Source organism: Lagenorhynchus albirostris, chromosome 14 (genome assembly GCF_949774975.1).
Source record: "Lagenorhynchus albirostris chromosome 14, mLagAlb1.1, whole genome shotgun sequence".
NCBI classification, from domain to species: Eukaryota; Metazoa; Chordata; class Mammalia; order Artiodactyla; family Delphinidae; genus Lagenorhynchus; species Lagenorhynchus albirostris.
The window spans coordinates 51,398,048-51,418,239 of NC_083108.1; the positions used below are offsets into that span (position 1 = coordinate 51,398,048).

The 20,192-nt window shown below is 46.3% G+C and overlaps 2 protein-coding genes across 4 annotated transcripts in view; one reads left to right on the top strand and one right to left on the bottom strand.

The window, feature by feature from the left end:
• TYMS (thymidylate synthetase) lies at positions 1 to 13,198 on the top strand. Of its 2 annotated transcripts, XM_060170551.1 has the most exons (8): positions 1 to 243; positions 2,063 to 2,136; positions 4,533 to 4,707; positions 6,948 to 7,049; positions 7,747 to 7,922; positions 8,979 to 9,050; positions 11,315 to 11,489; positions 11,910 to 13,198. In XM_060170551.1, exons 1-7 carry the CDS (start codon positions 33 to 35, stop codon positions 11,450 to 11,452), a joined length of 948 nt encoding a protein of 315 aa, XP_060026534.1. In that variant the 5' UTR covers positions 1 to 32; the 3' UTR covers positions 11,453 to 11,489; positions 11,910 to 13,198. The 2 variants fall into 2 exon arrangements, with proteins under 2 accessions (XP_060026534.1, XP_060026535.1); XM_060170552.1 differs by lacking the exon at positions 7,747 to 7,922 and having other exon boundaries at positions 8,983 to 9,050.
• Positions 12,355 to 20,192, bottom strand: part of ENOSF1 (enolase superfamily member 1) — a 22,063-nt gene continuing 14,225 nt past the window's right edge. The window contains exons 10-16 of one of the 2 annotated variants that reach the window (XM_060170550.1): positions 18,745 to 18,832; positions 17,164 to 17,298; positions 16,299 to 16,340; positions 15,361 to 15,490; positions 15,021 to 15,120; positions 13,358 to 13,439; positions 12,355 to 12,742 (exon numbers count right to left, since the gene is read on the bottom strand). In XM_060170550.1, coding sequence (XP_060026533.1) covers positions 12,641 to 12,742; positions 13,358 to 13,439; positions 15,021 to 15,120; positions 15,361 to 15,490; positions 16,299 to 16,340; positions 17,164 to 17,298; positions 18,745 to 18,832 — 679 coding nt within the window. In that variant the 3' untranslated portion in view covers positions 12,355 to 12,640. Of the gene's footprint in view, positions 12,743 to 13,357; positions 13,440 to 15,020; positions 15,205 to 15,360; positions 15,491 to 16,298; positions 16,341 to 17,163; positions 17,299 to 18,744; positions 18,833 to 20,192 lie in introns of both variants that reach the window. The other variant, XM_060170549.1, reaches the window with a different exon arrangement.

Below are 20,192 nucleotides of genomic sequence, written 5' to 3' on the forward strand. Positions count from 1 at the left end.
AAGCGGCGGGTCGTCTCGCCCGCTGCCGCGCTATGCCCGCCGCCGGCTCCGAGCTGCCGCGCCCGATGTCGCCGCCCGCCGCGCAGGAGCAGGGCGCCGAGTCGCGGCCGCCGCCGCCGCACGGGGAGCTGCAGTACTTGGGGCAGATCGAGCACATTCTCCGCTGCGGCTTTCGGAAGGATGACCGCACGGGCACCGGCACCCTGTCGGTGTTCGGCATGCAGGCGCGCTACAGCCTGAGAGGTGAGGCGGACGCGCCACGGGGGCGGGAAGGCGGGCGCGCCCGGTGCGCACGGAGCTGCGGTGGGGAGAGCGTTCCGGACAGGCCGGGCCCCGCGGTCGGCGTTTATTCAACCTCAACCCCGCGAGGAGGGGAAGCGGCCTTGGCACCACTTTGCAGACGCCGAAACTGAGGCTCGGATTAGAGAGATGACTTGCGTAGGGTCACACGAACTGGAGGGACAGAGCTGGGAGGTAAAACCAGGTCCTCTGGCTCTTAATCACGCAGTTATGCTGTCTCCCCAAAGCGGGCGCGATCCTGCAGCGTTTGCCCCAGATTAGAGGGTGGGAGAGGATCTGCTCGGGCTTGACCGGGGCCTTGGCTGGAGGGCCCCTTTTCTGCCCCTCCTCTTCCCTCCGCGTCTGCTGTTTCGCTTTGCAAAGTTTTTAAAAATTGGAGCCAAGATGACGTGGGCGAGGCCGCGTTGGGAGGAGCGAGCCGAAAAGCAAGGGCGGGAACTTGTGGTTCACTACAGTTTTGCCATTTGGTCCCGCGAACCAGCTTTCCTCTTAAACCTTGAAACAGGAAGGCGAGAGTCCGAGTAGGAGTTCATATTTATTTGTCTTTGTCTTTAAAACAGGGTGGCTCCTGGGAAGAAGTGTGTCTAGGGGGCTGTTAGGGTTGGGCTTTCAGGGGACAGAGGGGCGGGGTGGGGGTCGGCACCGGACGAAAGTTGAAACAGGCGTGGAGGGCGGTTGTGAGTGGGGAGACCAACTGTTGGTGCAGCAGATTGACCCAGGTCAGGGGAGAAACCCACCGCCGCGCACCCATTGGAGAGACTGGAAAATACGGGGCTGCAGTGGCCGATGTGGCTTGGACAGCCTAGGGAGTTTTGTCTGAGCAGAGGGATCCACCTTCCTGCAGCTCCAGCGCAGTGGCCTCCGGGGAAACACAGACCTCGTTTCTACCCCCGCCCCTTTGCTTAGACCTTTGGCAAGTGGCTTAACTTTGCCATCTTCAGCGTCCCCATGTGCTCAAAATGGAGGAAATCATCCTCAAAATGGAGGGAAGCAGGTGCTTGAAGACTCTGTTCTTGTTACATGAGTATCACCTGTACAAGTGATAATGTCGACTGAATAGGTACCAAATTTAGAGAGAAGCTTTTACAGTTTTCTCTGTTGCTTGACGCAAACTTACGTATTACCTCCTGGTGTCTGTAAAAAGGGAGGTCATAATGGAGCCTCAAGGAAGGTTGTTTTGAGGATCAAATAGGATCATGCATATCAAGTGTTTAAACAGTTAACTATTTTTATTACACTTAAAAGAATAGCGGTTAATTTTCTTTGCGACTATCTAGAAACTATTCATTTTGGGCCAGGGCAGTATCTACTATCCCGTGGTCTTGAGCAAGTTATCCCTGGCAGGATAATCATGGAATAGGAGCCTTCAGGCTTTGTCCTAGGTCACATTCTATGTGTTGTCTTCGCACCTCTGTGATGAAGGGTTCACGCTAACCAGGTAGTGGGTGGTAGCTCTTTCCCTGCGTACACGTGCATCCCTGCCTGTTCTCTGCCCCAAATCACTGTGTGGAATTCCTGTGTCTGGTGGTCAAGGGGCACAGGAGGGTGGTCTCGGTCTGAATTGTGTCACTGACTTGGGGCTGCAGCCTTGGGAGCTCCACTCTGATCCGGGGGTGCCCACGTGGCAGAGGTTGCAGTTTTCCAGCTGCTCTGTGGTCACTCCAGGGCCTTGTGTCCTGGAGCAGTTTGCTTTTACAGAGAAAGTTGGATGGCATGTTCTGTTTTCCCATCTTGAAATTATACGATAAACTTTGTTTTCCAGATGAATTTCCTCTGCTGACAACCAAACGTGTTTTCTGGAAGGGTGTTTTGGAGGAGTTGCTGTGGTTTATCAAGGTAAAGAAATTGCTGCTATTGGAAATCAATAATCTGTTCTCAGTACAGCATCAGCTAGATCCTTTTAAAAGTCACACCATGTCACTCCTCGGCCTAAAGCCCTTAGTGGCTCCAATTTCACTTAGTAGGAGCCAAGGTCCTTACCATCCTGTCTCAGCTCTGGCCTCCGCCAGAGTCCTGCTCACTCTGCCCCTCCCACCCTGGCCTCCTTGCTAATCTTCGAGCACACCAGGACATTCCCACCTAGGGCCCAGGCACCCGCTGGTCCTGCTCCCTGGAACCTTCTGCTCCATGTAGCATGACTCGCTCCCTCACCCTCAAGTCTCTGCTCAGTGAGCTTTCCCTGCCTCGGATCTAAAACTGTGATTACCTCCCCACCCTCTCCTCCCACCCCTCCTTTGTTTTCTCTACAGAGAAATACCTTATATATAAGGTCTGCCCTCCCCCTTTACCCCCTTCAAGGGTAAAGGCAGACAATCAAATAAATAAAATTTTTTTAAATGAAAATATATTTAAAAATAATTTTTTTTTAAATTTAGAAAAGTATTAGAAGCTCCATGAGGGCAGAGAATTTCTCTTGTCCACTGTTGCATCCCCTGAGACACAGCCTGCCACACAGTAGGCACTCAACATGGAGTGATCACTGAATATCGATCCCAACTGTGCTCTTGTGTTGGGATAAGCTGGAAGGGTCTCTTGAGTAACAAGCTAGAGTGAAGTGATGATGGGCAGCAGCCACACCTGGGCTTCCCCTCGCTCCATCTGGTTCAGACCAGTGATATTCTGGCCAGTGCTGGTCACAGGGTACCTGAGGAAATGGGCTCTGTTCTGGGCTGGGCTAGAGGTTGGGATCCCTTCTACAGGGCACTTATGTGGCTTGTATTGTCTTGGGCCAAAGCAGGCCCAAGGCCTCTTAACACCTTTTAGAAAAGGTTTAGATTTGGATTCAATCCAGTCTCCCTTAGTTCTGTATTCTCGGGGTATTTTCTTCTGCATTGGCCTATCTCAACTGAGAGCGAGCTTCTACTTCCAAATACACCAGCGCAAATCTCAGAAGAGGACGTTTGTAAAGCAGCTAGAGCCCAGTCTGAATAGATGGGAAGGGAGACTTTTGAAGCCACATGCGAAAGGTTGAGAAATGAGTTGTTGGAAGTGAAAAAAATTAGTACAAACTCAGTGACAGAAAGGGAGGAACTGAGATGCTCAGAAATAAAATGTATTCGCTTGTTTTATCTTAAAGCTTGAGTGCAGGATTCTAATAAATCCTTGTCAGGAACACATCAGACTCACCTCTGATCATCACTCCATGGGTGACTCAAAAATACAGGAGTTAGGGATTTCCCTGGCAGTCCAGTGGTTAAGACTCCGTGCTTCCACTGCAGGGGGCACGGGTTTGACCCTTGGTCGAGGAAGTTCCACGTGCTGTGCGGTGCAAAAAAAAAAAAAAAAAAAAAATACGGCAGTCAGAGTTTACCTGCACTTCAGCTGGGATCTTTGGGCAATATGGAGATGTATGGTCTGTGCAATAGTTAATATTGGGTCGAGTGCCAAGCGTTTTGCTTGTATTTTCTACTCACAGTAATATGGGTGGTGGTTACTACTGCTGTGCTCTTTTTTGGGTGCAGATGGTGAGGCTAGAGGGGCCAGGAAGCTGGTCAGAGAAGGGAGGAAGAGAGGCATGGGGCCCAGGTGTGTGTGGCCTCATAGCCTTGCTTGGAACCTTACAGCATATCATACCCAGAGGCCAGTGGGGTCTGTCCTTGACCTGGATGCACCATCAGAATACAGGTTAGGATGACATGGGCCAAATCTAATGAGGTAAAATATATAAGAGGAAAATAAAGCTTGTACTTGGCACCAAAAAAATAAATAAATAACCCCCCAAAACTCACACCTTAACTTTGCAAATATAGGTTGGGGGTAAACATAACTTGATAGTGGCACTTGTAAGATGTGTGACTGACATATTTGCCAGAAAAGCTAAGACTGATTAGGCCAATCGGTGGAAATATCTGATATACCAGGTCTAAGATACAGCAAACAGATTGCACATGAGGCATTAGATTCATCCTGGGGCATCACACTTAGACACAGAACACATTTAGTTAAGAAGCACAAAACTGTTAGATGAGATGGAAGTAATTAAAGGACTTGGAGGTGTTTCGAATTTTAGTTGAGGGGAATAGGAAAAAAGATTTGAGATCGTGATTGCAAAGAAGGATTGGACCATCCTGGGGGCCCTCAGAAAGTTTGGACTGGGAGCAGCCTGCTTAATGATGGGATGTGTCAGGTGCTGTCCCCTGTCTGTCAGCACAGGCCCACTTGGGGGGAGGCTTTTGGGGGATCGACTGATGGCACAGAATTCACTGGATGCTGCTCTCTCCCATCTCTTCCAGGGATCCACAAATGCTAAGGAGCTGTCTTCCAAGGGAGTGAAAATCTGGGATGCCAATGGGTCCCGAGACTTCTTGGACAGCCTGGGATTCTCCACCAGAGCAGAAGGGGATTTAGGCCCAGTTTATGGCTTTCAGTGGAGGCATTTTGGGGCCGAATACAAAGAGATGGATTCAGGTGAGGAGACGGAGTGGGGCCTCAAATTTCCTGAGTGCCTCTCACAGCCTGAGTTTGTTCCATTGTTGCAAGTGAAGCCTGGGGGATAGGAAACCGGTGATGGGGAAGTGGATGTATAACTTGGACCTTGTGAGGGGCACTTCAGATTCAGGTGGAGGATCAGATCAGATCATAGCAGGGTGGTTAGCACTTGCTGGGTCTTAGCACCTTCCATACCTTGTTCATCAGCAGATAGTGACCCGGTTGGTGGTTGGTCAGTGTGTTGGGTGTAGGGTTGGAAGTTCATCTAGGGGATAAGAGTGTCAGGGATTGCCCTGTGGCGGCCTTGATCTCCCCTTTTAAAGACTGAGCTGCCCAGCACACTGTAGTGGTGCTGGGGACCGGTCTCTGGTCACCCTCTCTTCCCCATCCTGGTGGGATGGAGGAAGGTGAAACATCTCACCCCTGGGTGCCCACCCTCCTCTGTCACTTGGTGGCTCCACTTGCTGACTGTCACAGAATCCAGTCCAGGTCCTTTGACCCTTCCTGTCCCCCCATCCCTAGGTCAGGAGTTGCAAAAGCAAATGCCTACCTCGGGGTGGGGGTGTGTGTGTGCGCACGCCGCGCATGTGCATACACACAGGAAGTAACAGTTTGCTGGCTGGGCAAAAACCAGTTACCTGGAAAGCCTGTGCCATCTAAAGGGGACGGTCACACCTCAGCTCTAGCCAGCTGGAGGGATTTGGGCCTGATGTTGTTGGGTTTTTCAATAAATGGCTAAGTCTTTGGAATGGTGGCAACTTTGTTAAGTTCAAAATGCCATGCCAACCTGAAACAGGCAAATTCACAGAGACCAAAAGTGGATGGGGAGTTGTTTAATGGGTACAGAATTTCAGTTTAGGAAAATGAAGAAGATTTAGAATGGATAGTGGTGATGGTTGCACAACATTGGGAATGTACTTAATGCCACCGACTGCACACCTTTAAATGGTTAAAATGGTCAACTTAATGTTATATAAATTTTGCCACACACCAAAAAAAATGCTCTGTGGGCCAAACAATTTCTCTGCAGGTGAATGGTCTTTCTGTTGTTAGAATGTAGCCCCCGTCCTAGGACATCCTCAGGATGTGAGGCTACACCCCAGGCTTAATTGTGCCTTAAATCCTGCCTCATGTTCAATTATTTATTCTTCCTTGAGGGACCTGATGAAATTATGGCCTTAGTTTAGAGTTGTATGAACGCTTAGCTGTTGGATTTCAGTACAAGAGTTTTTGTTTTGTTTTGTTTTTAATTTTTACCCTGAAATAATTATAGGTTCACAGGAAATTGCCCAAGAAAATGTAACCTCTCACATAAATTAACATTTGTAAAACCCACAGCACTTACCAGATTTCTCCAGCTTTATAGATTTGTGTGCAGTTTTAGCACCTGTAGATTTAGGTAACCACCACCACAATCAAGATACAGAACTGTTCCTTCACAGTTCATCTTTTTTTATATCTTTGATGTTACTTTTCTGGAACTGTGATGGTGATAGGACTTTCTTCCCCAAATTTGGAACTACTGGACTTGAGCATAGTCTGACTCCAATAAGTGGAAGTTTAACCAGAGGGGTGTGAAGCTCTGCACATCTCGGCTTCCAGTTCATTTCAGAAGGAGGCAGGGACTTAAAAGTCCAGAGACCAGAAATGGGACAAAAGTATAAGGTGGTATAATAATTAGAGGTTTCCTGATATTTACAGTCAGTAGGTATTTAGCTGTTAAATTGTAATTTTAGGTGGGAGTGTTGGAAGGATAGTGTCTAGATGACAAAAAGGAATTCTCATCCTCTGTTAGTTGGACCGTGTATTGTAGGGTAAATTAGTGAAGATCCAGCCCTGTGCCTGGCAGTGGAGCATGACAAGATTGGTTGATGGTATAGAGACTACGTCCTGTGGGGACCACTGGAAGAAACAGATTGTTAAGGCTGAAGAAGGTTAGCGATAGGAGAAGGGGGAGGAGGGGCACCACGGCCAAGTATTTAAATGACTCTTAAGTAGGTAAGAAATAGACATTGTTACGGTTCCAGAGGACAGACCTAGGAGCCAAGACTCAATATAACCCGACGAAATATAAGACATTTGTATTGTTCATTGGCTATCATGTAACTGTGCGCCAGGGGAGGCCGTGGGAGGACAGTGTGGTCGATGACCTCTGAGACCCTCTCATGGGATGCTGTGATTCACGTGTGAGGTGTTCTCTCTTTTTGCCAATTCTGCAGATTATTCAGATAAAGGAGTAGATCAACTGCAAAAAGTGATTGACACAATCAAAACCAACCCTGACGACAGAAGAATCATCCTGTGTGCTTGGAATCCAAAAGGTTGATTGCATCCCAGTCACCCTGCCATGTCTTAACTGTACCTCCTGCAGAGGCTGCCCGGCTGCCCCTGTGACCCTGGCCATGTCGCACGTGGTCCCATTTTCACCTTCAGAGGGTGAGGTTGGGCCCAGATGAAATTTGTATTTTATGGGCTTTAAATTGCCTATAAAATTACACATGAAAATTTTAACATTTTAAATTGAGGCAGATGGAATTTCAGATCACCTCCCCCTCACTATTATGAACATTTTAAACAATTATATTGTAAAACTAAACTCTACCAAGGTGTACTAAATACCCAGAGTGGAATATTTGCATTTATGATAGAGATTTTGAATACGGGAAGGTGTGCCTGAGTGGCCAATATCCTGTGGCCCCTGCAAATGAATTCATTCCTCCTATACTTGTGGTTTGGTGCCATGGTGGTAGCACAAGTAATTCATTTCAGCTCGGGTGGAAGAGCATGGCTTCAGTTGTCAGCATGCATCCATAGAAGTCTCACGTTGATGGACAGGTCTCTGTTGTCGACCGTATGCCATCCCTGGGGTTGGAACGGTCTGTGAGGGTCATGGGGGTCGCTGGCCCAGTGGCTCTTTCTCACCATCTCCGCTGTATGAGTTGGTTCTGTTTCGCTTTGCCTAGAGCTGTGTTCTTTAAAACCACTGCCCCTCCTGACTTTCCTCTGCCGTCTCCTCAGATGTCCCTCTCATGGCCCTACCCCCGTGCCATGCCCTTTGCCAGTTCTACGTGGTGAACGGTGAGCTGTCCTGCCAGCTGTACCAGAGGTCAGGAGACATGGGCCTGGGTGTGCCCTTTAACATCGCCAGCTACGCCCTGCTCACCTACATGATCGCACACATCACGGGCCTGAAGGTGGGCTCCTCTTGGGGAGGAACGGCTGTTGCCAGCCTAAAGCACTGAGCTCTTATTTTCAATGATTTTTTTTTTAATTAATTAATTAATTTTTGGCCGCATTGGGTCTGCGTTGCTGCGCGCGGGCTTTCTCTAGTTGTAGCGAGCGGGGACTACTCTTTGTTGCGGTGCGTGGGCTTCTCATTGTGGTGGCTTCTCTTTTTTTTTTTTTTTTCATTTATTTATTTTTGGCTGTGTTGGGTCCCCGCCGCTGCATGCAGGCCCTCTCCAGCCGCAGCGAGCGGGGGCCACTCCTCGTTGCAGTGCGCGGGCCTCTCACTGCGGTGGCCTCTCCTGCTGTGGAGCACGGGCTCTAGAGCGCAGGCTCAGCAGCCGTGGCACAGAGGCCCAGCTGCTCCGCGGCATGCGGGATCTTCCCAGACCAGGGCTCGAACCCGCGTCCCCCGCATTAGCAGGCGGACTCCCAACCACTGCGCCACGAGGGAAGCCCAGGTGGCTTCTCTTTTGCGGAGCGCGGGCTCTAGGCGCATGGGCTTCAGTAGTTGTGGCACGTGGGCTCAGTAGTTGTGGCTCACGGGCTCTAGAGCACAGGCTCAGTAGTTGTGGCACACGGGCTTAGTTGCTCCATAGCATGTGGGATCTTCCCAGGCCAGGGCTCAAACCTGTGTCCCCTGCATTGGCAGGCAGATTCTTAACCACTGTGCCACCAGGGAAGTCCCAAGCACTGAGCTCTTAGATCCTGTAACGTGGAAGAACTAATTGCAGAGAATTTCGTCTCCAATTAGTCTTTAAATGTGATAGACGTAAATGAGGAACTGGCTTACTCTGTAACCTCCTTGGAGCTTTCCCGTCCTTTTGCTCTGTATAAACTAACAGGATCGTATAGGTTATTTATTATAACTTTGATGAATCAACTTTTCTCAAAATTGACTCTGGTTAAATTCCTTGTGAAAAGCTTTGGGATGTCTGCATACTCTGTATCATGTGTTTCTACATGTGTTTTAAAGGAATTCAAACTAAAGAATTTACTGTTCTGCTTTCTCCCGTGGGGTTTAGCCAGGTGACTTTGTACACACTTTGGGAGATGCACACATTTACCTGAATCACATTGAACCGCTGAAAATTCAGGTAAGAAATGTATCTGTCACACTTTGGGGTTTGGTACCTTCTCTTGATAAAAGGTCGATATGGAAAACATCCCTCCTGTAATAAGTGTTCTCCTCGGTGCTCTGACAGAGATAAGAGGACCTGCTTCCAGGTTTGCGGGTGGTGGTGGGCAGGCAGGGACAAGGCAGACAGGCCTCAATGGCCACAGACACTTTACATGACACGTGCTGTGAGGTATTAAGTACCAGTACCAGTACCAGCCACAGACACTTTACATGACACGTGCTGTGAGGTATTAAGTACCAGTACCAGAGAGGAGAAGCCATCTTTGGACCAGAAGGTTTAGGACCTTCCCAGAGGTGGCATTTTAATTCATTGTTTTACTTGGAAGAGTGTTTAAATGCAAATATTTTCCCTTAGTTTTATGCTAACATACAGTATTTAGGTCTGAACTTTGAAAAGTCTGTGTTCACTTCCATAATTTACAGCAGCCAACAAAGGATTTGTTTTTTGGATGTTTTTTGTTGTTTTGTTAATTGAAGTATAGTTGATTTACAGTGTTGTATTAATTACTGTTGTACAGCAGACTCAGTTATACATGTATATACATTTTTTTCATATTCTTTTCCATTATGGTTTCACAGGATATTGAATATACTTCTCTGTACTATACAGTAGGACCTTGTTTATCCATTTATATATACTAGTTTGCATCTGCTAATCCTGAACTCCCACCCCTTCCCCACCTTGGCAGCCACCAGTCTATTCTCTCTGTTCGTGTTTCTGTTTCATAGATAGGTTCATTTCTGTCATATTTTAGATTTCACATGAGTGATATCTCATGGTATTTGCCTTTCCCTTTCTGACTTCACTTAGTATGATAATCTCCAGTTGCATCCATGTTGCTGCAAGTGGCATTATTTCATTCTTTTTTATGGCTGAGTAGTAGTCCATTGTATATATGTATTGCATCTTCTTTATCCATTCATCTGTCCATCGACATTTAGCTTGTTTCCATGTCTTGGCTATTGTGAATAGTGCTGCTGTGAACATAGAGGTGCATGTATCCTTGAATTACAGTTTTGTCTGGATATATGCCCAGGAGTGGGATTGCTGGATTATATGGTAATATTATTTTCCATTTTCTGAGGAACCTCCATATTTTCCACAGTGGCTGCACCAACTTACATTCCCACCAACAGTGTAGGAGGTTTCCCTTTTCTCCACACCCTCTCCAGCATTTGTTATTTGTAGACTTTTTAATGATGGCCACTCTAACTGGTGTGAGATAGTACTTCATTTTAGTTTTGATTTGCATTTCTGTAATAATCAGCGATGTTGAGCATCTTTTCATGTGCCTATTGGCTATCTGTGTTTCTTCTGTGGAGAAATGTCTTTTGGTGTTGTTTATGGTTTCCTTTGCTATGCAAAAGCTTGTAGTTAGTTTAGGTCCCATTTGTTTATTTTTGTTTTTATTTCCATTGCTTTGGGAGACTGACCTAAGAACATTGATACAATTTATGTCAGAATATTTTACCTATGTTCTCTTTTAGGCGTTTTATGGTGTCATGTCTTATGTATTTCCAACAAAGGATGATTTAAGATGGCAATAAAAATATGAGTGTGCTTAATGAACCTCAAGGAAAAAAATTCAAACCAAAAACCTTTAGCCCCTTATGGATTAGGTCTGGGTTTGGCAAGTCTTTGAGGAGCTTGGCTGCTGTGATTAGAGGGTGACCCAGGGCTCATCCAAATGCTCCTCTCTGGCAGTCTGCTCCAGTCATGCTGGACGGAATACTATGTGGTCGTGACCTGTGTCCATGTCCTCATTGCTGCTGTCTGTTCATCCCAGGAGTCCTGGCTTGCATCCCTTTCTGTTGTCAACACGTGTCATCTTCTTTGCCCTTTCTGCCAGGGACAGTTGGGCTAGGGTTCAAGGGACTCAAGTAACCATTCTGTAGCTACTTTTTATTAAAGTAGAAGACTAGGCCCTGTCTTTAACAAATTTACCAAGAGCAGTCGATTATAAGAACTTAAACCTGGTGAGCCACCAAGGCTCCTGACACCATGTGATTCTACTGAACACCCTTCACTCTCCACGTGGGTGAAAGAATTGGTCAGCAGCTTTGAATAACCAGGGACAAGGTATCTGTAGTATTCCACCCCTGAAAAATAATATTGATACTTTATTGGTAAAATACTGTTGTTTCATGAAGGGACACAGGGAGCAAAATTAAAGCAGGTTGTATGGATCTGGCAAAATAATGGCCTTATGTTGTTTTTAGCTTCAGCGAGAACCAAGGCCTTTCCCCAAGCTCAAAATACTTCGAAAAGTTGAGAAAATTGATGACTTCAAGGCTGAAGACTTTCAGATTGAAGGCTACAATCCTCACCCGACCATTAAAATGGAAATGGCTGTTTAGAGTGCTTTTGAAGGAGTTGTTTGAAGGATATTTACAGGTGAAAGTTCATTTTGCTCTAAAGGAGAAGGAACTAGGTCAAAACCTGTTGGTGATCTATCAGTTATTATTCATTAACTTTTAAGGATGTTGCCACTGGCAAATAGAACTGTGCTGGTTCTCTTAGTAATAAAAGACCTGGAGTTAGGGTAACTCACTGAGGATGTATGTAAATGTAGAGATTGTGAATACAGACAGGAAGGAGAAAATATATATACTCTTAATTCAAACTTTGTTTTTATGAAAATGGTCAGTGAATTTCAAGAATTATGTATAACTATTGCCCAAATTGGAGCAAGCTGGATAACACCATCAGTCATAATGCCTAGTGTGGTTATGAACATATTTGTTTTATATCTTGCTGTAATGTTCTGCATTCATGTTTTGTTTTTTAATTCCATGTTGCCATTTATCTGCTCAGTTCCTGCCTAAAACAGATTTAACTGAACCCTCCTAAACAAACATACCTGTGCTGTGTTCTCTTTTGGATGCTGCTTAGATGGGTAAGGTATATTTTAGAAATGCTGACTAAGCTGTATTTCACCCTATTTTTCTATGATTCATCTAATTCTAGCTGCATTTTATCATTAAAATACAATGATTATTTGGGATAAAGGCTTTAAGGGTTATAAAAATAGTCTATGAAATATCCCTTTACCCTCATTAGCTTCAGCATGGTGAATTCTCTAATAACAGTGCTTAGACTGAGCAAGAGAAAGATGCTAAACCACCTCAGGGCTGATCAGTGAATGTTTTTACCTTTGCTGCATATCAGATACCTCATAGTGCTGCACGACTGTTTTATTATGCTAATTTATGACAAGTGTGTTTTTTAAAAAGATTAAGGAATTATTCCAACATGCTGCTTATTTTCAAAGTTTAATGTCTAGATACCAGCACTTGATAGAAATTTTAACATTTTCCTGGACTTTGAGACAGTTGGATCTACTTTTGTTTAAAGATTACATAGGAGAATGTTTTTTGCTGAAAGAATCAAGTAATGATGACTAAGCTGATGCCTGAGGTTAGTATGACTTTCAGCTGAACTTGTTCTGATTGGTAGGATGAATTTTTTTTTTCTATTTTTGTAAAACCATACCCAAGAAATTTTAAGCCTTTTCACTTAAAGCAAAAGCTGTTAAGCATTCAGCTCTAATTCCCTTGAGCAGCAAGGAGCTTCTCCCAAACTTCACCATCTGGATACTGGTGTTTCTTTACAGACTCCTCCTTCATTTCTGTTGAATAACCAGCATCCTATCAAAGACAAAAAATGGAATCATGTTAATAACCACCTAGAACAAAAGTCATTTATTTTACTTATTTCTGCTGTTCCTAGAAATGCTTTTAAATCTAAGTCAGAGGCAACTGAATTAATGTTTTAAAAATAAGTTTGCAGGTTGTTTGAAATGGGGGAGAGGGACGTCCTTTATTGGCTGCTTCTCAGGATTAGTGAACTATTTATACCCTTTGATAGTTCAACCTCTGTTGGTGAAAATGAGCCCCGATCTCTTGAATAGACGGATAAATGGCGCAGACAACACAACTGCAGTCAAAACCTTTCACTAACTTGCTAGATGGTACCGGGGTTTTTTTTTTAGTTTTGTTTTGTTTGGGGCAGGAAGGACCCAAGGAGTGCATGTTTTCAGGTCCAGCTGGTGAGGAAAGGCTGGCGTGAGAGAAGCCTTGTCGGGGGCATCCTGACCTTCAGGTCTGGGGAATTTGACTAAAGAGCGATATGTTTCTAGATATTGAAAACAGACTTGAAGGAGACAAAGCTTTGTGCTCTGGGGTCTAGCTCCTGAGAAGAGTAGGGCAGGGCTGGCAGTGCCTCCTCGGGGATGGGGGTGGGGCCTCCCTGGCCAAACTCACCTTAGGAGGCATGTAGGAAGCCTTCTTGATTATCACGGGGTACTTGAAGTGCTCGTGCAGGTGGTCGACGTATTCACACATCCTGGGAGGAAGGAATCGGGTTGGGGTAAAAATGCCTTCAGTTAGATAGTTCATGTGGTGCTGTTAGGGCAAAGGGGCGAGCACCACTAAGAAAGGATGGACTCTGCCAAGGCCTGGCTGATACCATGTATTTCTATGTAAGTCCCTCAGCCTCTGGACTTCAGGTTCTTCTCTGTAAGGTAAAGCAGTATGGGGGATTGGATGAAATGAACTGTGAAGTATCTTTTAACTTAAGGTTTTGGGAACCAAAAGGCATCAATTTAGACTTAGACGTATCTGGGATTTGGGTGCCTCTAGCCAAAAGGTGAACAGATTAAAGTCACCAAATGAGGTCCCTTCCAGCTACACAAATGATTTAGAAGAGCACAGGTTTTAGGATCAGACCAATCTGTTCAAATTTGGTGTCAGCCACTGTCTAGTTTTGTGACTTGGGGCAAGTGACCTAACTCTATTGCCTTACTTCAGCCATTGGTTAATGAACAGCTGAGATGAGCAGGCCATGTGTCCAGTGCTGGGGACACAAAGGAACTGGTAAGAGAGGGCCTTGTGGTTTCAATGGCCGTAGATACCAAGTTGTTGACTATAATATGTACTGTGTATAATCTATAAAGAACAGGCTACAGATGAAGAACTGGCCCCTTGGGAGAGGACAGTGGGCCTTGAAGAATGAATAGGGAAGCGGTGCTCCACACACAGGGTTACAAAGCAGGTGACAGCACACGGCATCTCTGGTGGCTGTCCCTCCTGCATGGTGGCATTCCCAAACAGTGAGGTCTGCTTTCAGGGGGTGGCATGAGGTTCTCACCCACTCATGGGCGGGCATAGTGCCCAGTGGGTCAGAGCTGACCCTCTTTTGTATTCCTCAAAACTTTGCAGGACCTGTCAAGGTTGGTTGGAGCCCCTCCCTTAGTCCTGCTTTAAGGAACTGAAATGAGGGGGCAAAAGCAGAATAACCTAGGAGTGTTCGTTTTTCTAGTTTAAAATATCTCATGTTTAAAATACCCAGCTGCAGAAAGAACCATTACTTTATAGTTGAAGTCCCCGTAGACCCTCACAGGTCCCACTTCTCAATGCTGAACTTGATGTTCACCTTTCCCGTGCATGTCCTCATGCTTTCACTGTATACTCCTAGTGATCTTTCTGCACTATTGCATTTAATTCTTGGAGGAGAGAAAGGCATAATAAAGTTGTATGTCTGCAGGTGACTGGAAGGAGACTGTCCTAATTTAAAGCTCACCTGGCACATGCTGAGAAATAAGACGGAACTAAAAGATGCAGCCAGATCCTGAAGACTCCAGTGTTGGGAAGAAATTGGACAGAAGCAGAGAGTATACATATGAAAGCGGGGCTTTAGAAAATCAGAAACAGGAGCTGTTTCTGGTTTCCATTTGGTTGCAGACTCTCCCCATCCCCCTTATGTACCTAGAAAACAGTAAGTCAGCTACCAGGAAACCACCCTCTAGAAGAAAAAAGACTATTCAGTAGTGGGGCTCAAGCTGCCTTTGAGTTATGGGATGTGCCAGTGGCCAGGGGTCTGGCCTGGAGTGAGAGACAGTACTGAAGTTAATGCCACATCACTGACCTGTCTTTGAGGCTTGCAGAGACTGATATGAAGTCAAATATAATCAGGTGCTGCACCAGTTCACAGAGGCCAACTCCACCAGCATGCGGGCACACAGGAACTAAAAGTGAAGACAGATTTCCACTGAGTGCTAAGTAGGGCAGCGAGGGAGAAGTGAAGGAGAACCTGTGGCTTTTCTTGTTGCCTGCAGGTGATTAAATCGTTAATAGTTAGGAATGAAAATCATCAAAGATTCCCTGATTAAGCCTAACTGAGAGTTAGAAAAAAGTCAAAATGGGAAACTCCAGAGGGAACCAGGCAGGGAAATGGTGTTTGGTCCGCGACCCCGCGGTGCCCTTACTGTCAAACTTTTTGGCCATCAGCAGCACTGAGAGGTTCTCATTTACACTCCCCAGCCTGCAGCTGTCGATCTGGAGAAACTGCAGGGCTTTTGCCTGTAGGAGTTGCTTAAATATCACTCTATTGTGGCACTGGAAATAGAATTAAAATACACCAACAGAAGAGTCAGCCTCAGCCTTCAGGATCTGTATACCTGGCACTGCCCCCATTCCAAGTCTCTCATTGGTGGCCTCCTGGAAGCCCAGACTGTATTCATTTTTTGTTCTCACTTGGCATGAGGTGAGCCCTGACAAGCCAGGCAGGGACCTTCTGATCACTTTGTTACAGATTTGCTGGCGGAACCACGTGTGTGTCATGTAAAAGTCACACCACTCACCATCTATCAGTGCATAACCGCCACCTCTAAGTGGGAGATAAAGCATCAGGATGAAATAAGGGGATGGCGATGAGCAGGTGGCACGGGCGACAAAACAGAAGCGTGGCAGAACGGCACTGCTCCTTTTGCTGGGAAAGCCGAGAAGCTGTTCCCTCACAGAGCTCTACTCGTGGGCCGCCTGCCGCGGGCTTTGGCAGGCACTTGTGCTTCGTTTATAAGCACAAAAAGGGAACGCAATCATGTTTACCCAGTTTGGAAGCTGGCTTTCTTAAAACCACATGGTGCACATTAGGCCCCTGCAGCTTTAAATTGCTGCCTTGTAAATTCCGAGGAGCTACTTTGAAAAAGATAAATGACCTTAGTCATAGGAATTGTAGAAGAACATGCAAACTCGACTATATATATGTCTTACTCCAGACTATGAAGTGGTCTAAGGTGACCCAATTTCTAAGATGAAGAAAATCTCCCAACTCAGAACAACAACACAGGTGATGGAGCCTAGCGTATGCCAGTGTCCCCAGTCGGTGGCCAGTGTGTGCTGACCCTGAGGAGACATCTCTTACCTGTTCTCCGGTGGCAACGCCAATTCCCAGGGGGACCAGTGCCTGTAAAATATAAGGCAACCTGATGTTATTTTCCTAAGTTTTTGAACTGAGACTCCTAATGTTTAAAAATATTTAGAGCTGTTCGGCTATTTAGAGCTGAAGAAGGAAACAGCCCTGCCGTCAAGCCGTGTGAAGTTTAAGGAGCCACAGAAAGTGGTAGAGCGGGTGGGGGAGGTACACTGGGCCATCTCTGTCTGACACCAGCACGTGTTCCATCCCACAACCAGTACCTCCCTGATTTCTCACCCATCTGGCAGCCTTTGGTTTAAATAGGGCTGCTCATGGAGCTCGCTCTGTCAGAGGATGCAAAAATATAGGGCTCCCAGAAGTTACACTTTCTCCTATGAGTGACCCACCTGGCGCTCTGGCTTATAGATCTGTGCTGTGAACCCGGCTAATGGGAGACTCCCTGAGAGACAGGATATTTCTCACATATTCTTACATATGAAAGGGAGAGAAGCCGGCCCAAATTCAGGTGAGTTTGCCCAGGAAGCGCCCTGGTTAAAGGGCTCTGTGGAAACGGATGGGCAGCCTTCTCATGGGGAGGCCTGAACTTGACATTAGCTAAGCAAACCTTTGCTTGTGAATCAGCCAGAGGAATCTACACTTTGTTTCAATCTGGGTGAGTAAAATATTTGAGTATCAGTCAGATTTCTGTATTTACAAAGTATGGGAATCAGGTCTGTTAACCTTTGGATTGCTGGTAGCCTTTCAACTGGTAGCAATTTAGTTTCTCTAAAATAAATAGAACTGTGAAAGGGAATAAGCCCAGCAATCTTAGGATCTGTGACCACCACTCTAGCAGCAGCAGCAGGTTTTTTACCTTGGAAATGGTGGCATGCCCCAGAATGTCATCAGGGGAGGTGGGCTCCTCAATCCACAGGGGCTTGAACTCCGCCAGCTTCGCCATCCACTCCACGGCCTCAGGCACATCCCAGCGCTGGTTGGCATCCATCATCTGAAAGGAGGGAGAGACCCTTCATGGGGAGGTGTGCCCGCTGCTGACCTTGCTGCAGGCTGTGGCTCCCAGGGAGGAAACGCTGTCACTTGGTGCCCCTGACTGCTGGGGCCCAGCACACACCCATAACAAAGGGAGCCCAAGAGCAGCCACCAAGACGAACTCTGGCTCCAGATACTGTCTCAGGAGATGCAAGCTGTTCAGGGAGCCACTGTGAGGTCCAGAAGTGCTTGCTGGCCCTGGAGCTCCAGCCTGATCTACATTTAGAAACCACCCAAATACATTTGTCTTGCAGGGTTCATCATTTGTAGGAACTGTTTTATCACATTCTGAATCATGCACAGTTAATACCGAGTTTGTTCAATAGTCACTTATTGGCTATTACCTACTATGTGTTTGGCACAATAATAAACCCAAGCTCTACCATTAATTAGGCATCTACTCTACTAGGCATTTAATGGATTTTGTTCCATTTAATATTTATAATAACTCTATGAGGCAGTTCACATTAACCCATCTTACAGACAAGAAAACATAAGCAGAGAAGTAACTTGCTCAAGGACGATAAGTAAATGGCGAGTTCAAATCCAGGCCTCTCACTCTAAGGCCTGGGCCCTCTGTGTGCAGTGAGACTGCCAGGAAGCCAGGGTGTGCAGAGACAAGAAAGGGCCCCTCCATCCCCGATATCATCACACTTGGAGAAGCCAGACACAGAGATGGAATTCTTTAGTAGAATGTGCTGAGTGGCAAGAGGTCCCTTGTGGGACTCTGTGGGAACCAGAGGATAGTGCGCCCAGAATCTATTCCTGTCATAAATTATTTAGATGAGCATGACCTCACAAGACAAAAGTAACATTAATTCATGTATAAATAGTGGGACTTTTGATCTTAGGTCCAGGACTCAAGCTTCTATTTTAATATATGAAACATGCCTCCAAAAAAGATATAAAAACATCTTATTGTGACTATTTTATGAAAATATTTTACACATAGGAAGAAATGTTTTATAAAAATAGGTAGGAATGACTGATATTTAACATTTATCTCGGCAAAAGTTCCAGCATTTCTTAAGCAATGGCTCCCTGAGACCCACCTACCTGAAGGTGGGTTGGCGGATTTAAGAAGAGGGGGGGTTGAATGGTTGACACACCTGGGGCGCCAATGGGAGACCTGTTTGCTCAGGCGCATCTGTCCTAGCACAAAGGAACAATCCCTAAACCTGATCTTACTTAGTTCCGCAGAATAAAAAACTATCAATCAGCCCCCTCAGTTTTTTGTTTTTTTAAACAATTCGCCTACTCCAAGAGCTCAAAGCTGTACTTCTGACATACGGTGTTAAAGTTCCCAATGTTCTTTAATCCTTGCTTGAAACAAGTTGTATTTTGGCCCTGGACAAGGCTTCTCACATACAGCTGCTTACTTCTCAGTGGCAGGGAGGTTACTTACCAGCGTCTTCTCAGGGCCGATCATGTTTCTGATGAGTCGGCATCTACGGATGTCATCCTGGAGATCAGCACCAACTTTTACCTTAAACCTATAAAGTAAGTTTGGTCTCATAATTTAGATCTGTCCCCTGACTTGGCAAAGACACGTGGCTTTTCTGCAGAAGTAACTGTTTCTGTCAATAATTCACAGGTCACATTTTCTAGTAAACTCTTGCCCTTTCCCAATCAATCTTCAGACAAGCCACTCAAAAATAACCCTGTAAGTGTATCTTCTTACTCAGTATCGGGGCAGTAACTCTAAATTACCTGCTGTCCTGAAGTCCAGCAATGGACAGAGCAGCTAGATCTTTAATAACATTAACTGAGTTTTTTGCTGTGCCATGAAGAAGAGTTAAGAACGGAAAAGGCATAGTCAGACTTGGCGGGTGAGCTGGCATCCTCTGCCTCACTCACCAGCCTCTCTGTCCTACACACGGACATCAGGCTGCCGCTTTGGAGCCAGGATGGCCCAAGGTCCTCCTCTCCACAACGCCCACCCGCTGTGCTAACAAAAAAGCCCCTCTCACAGCCTGTGCTGTTCTCTCCCCTGTGCTCAACACCAAACACACTAAAGATGACCTTTCTATCCTGGGTGGAAGCCTTAGCTTCTGGATGCTGGGCTTCCCATGCTCAGGGACCTAGGAATCTCTCCTCGGCCTTCTCTGACTCCTAGCGGTGTCTGCTCCAGCCTTTCCTGGGCACATGGAGGGAGGGAAGGTGCCAGCACTCACTGAGCACCTGCTACCAATCCTGGCTGTGCTGGTCCTTTTCAGAGACAGCAACCTTGAAAACCATGAGATATTATGATTCCCATTTTATAGAGAGAAAATGAGGTTCAGAGAGGTTGAACAATTTGCCCATGGTCACACAGCAGGCAGGCACTGCAGGAGATGAAAGGAAAAGGCATGATGTTGATTCCAAATCCACCACATCCCAAGCCTCTCCACTGCTTCATGCTGCCTCCATCAAGTTCTCAGTCCCCAACCCTTTACTTAGCTGAGGATTCAACCATAACTCAGTGCCTCTCACAGTTCAGTGGGTACGCAGATCACCCAGGGATCTTGTTAGAATGCAGATTCTGATGCAGCAGGTCTGGGGTGAGGCCCAAGATTCTGCACTTGTTTTTTAAAGTTGATGGGAGATCTTGTTTTTGGTCCTTACTTATTAAGCAACCTATACAAATGGTTTTCTAAATCTACCGCGAGCAGCAGGGCACGCTAGTGCTGCTGCTCCACAGACCACACCTGGAGCGACAGGAGGCGGGTGGCCAGACTGTCGCGCAGAGAGCCTGGTGACGGCTCACAGGCACAATGTCCACCTTGAGCCGCATGGATGGGCTCAGTGACCAGATCAAAAGGTGATGGTCCCTGTGTCCTGCACAGCTTTGGGATTCGGGGCCACTGCCCACCG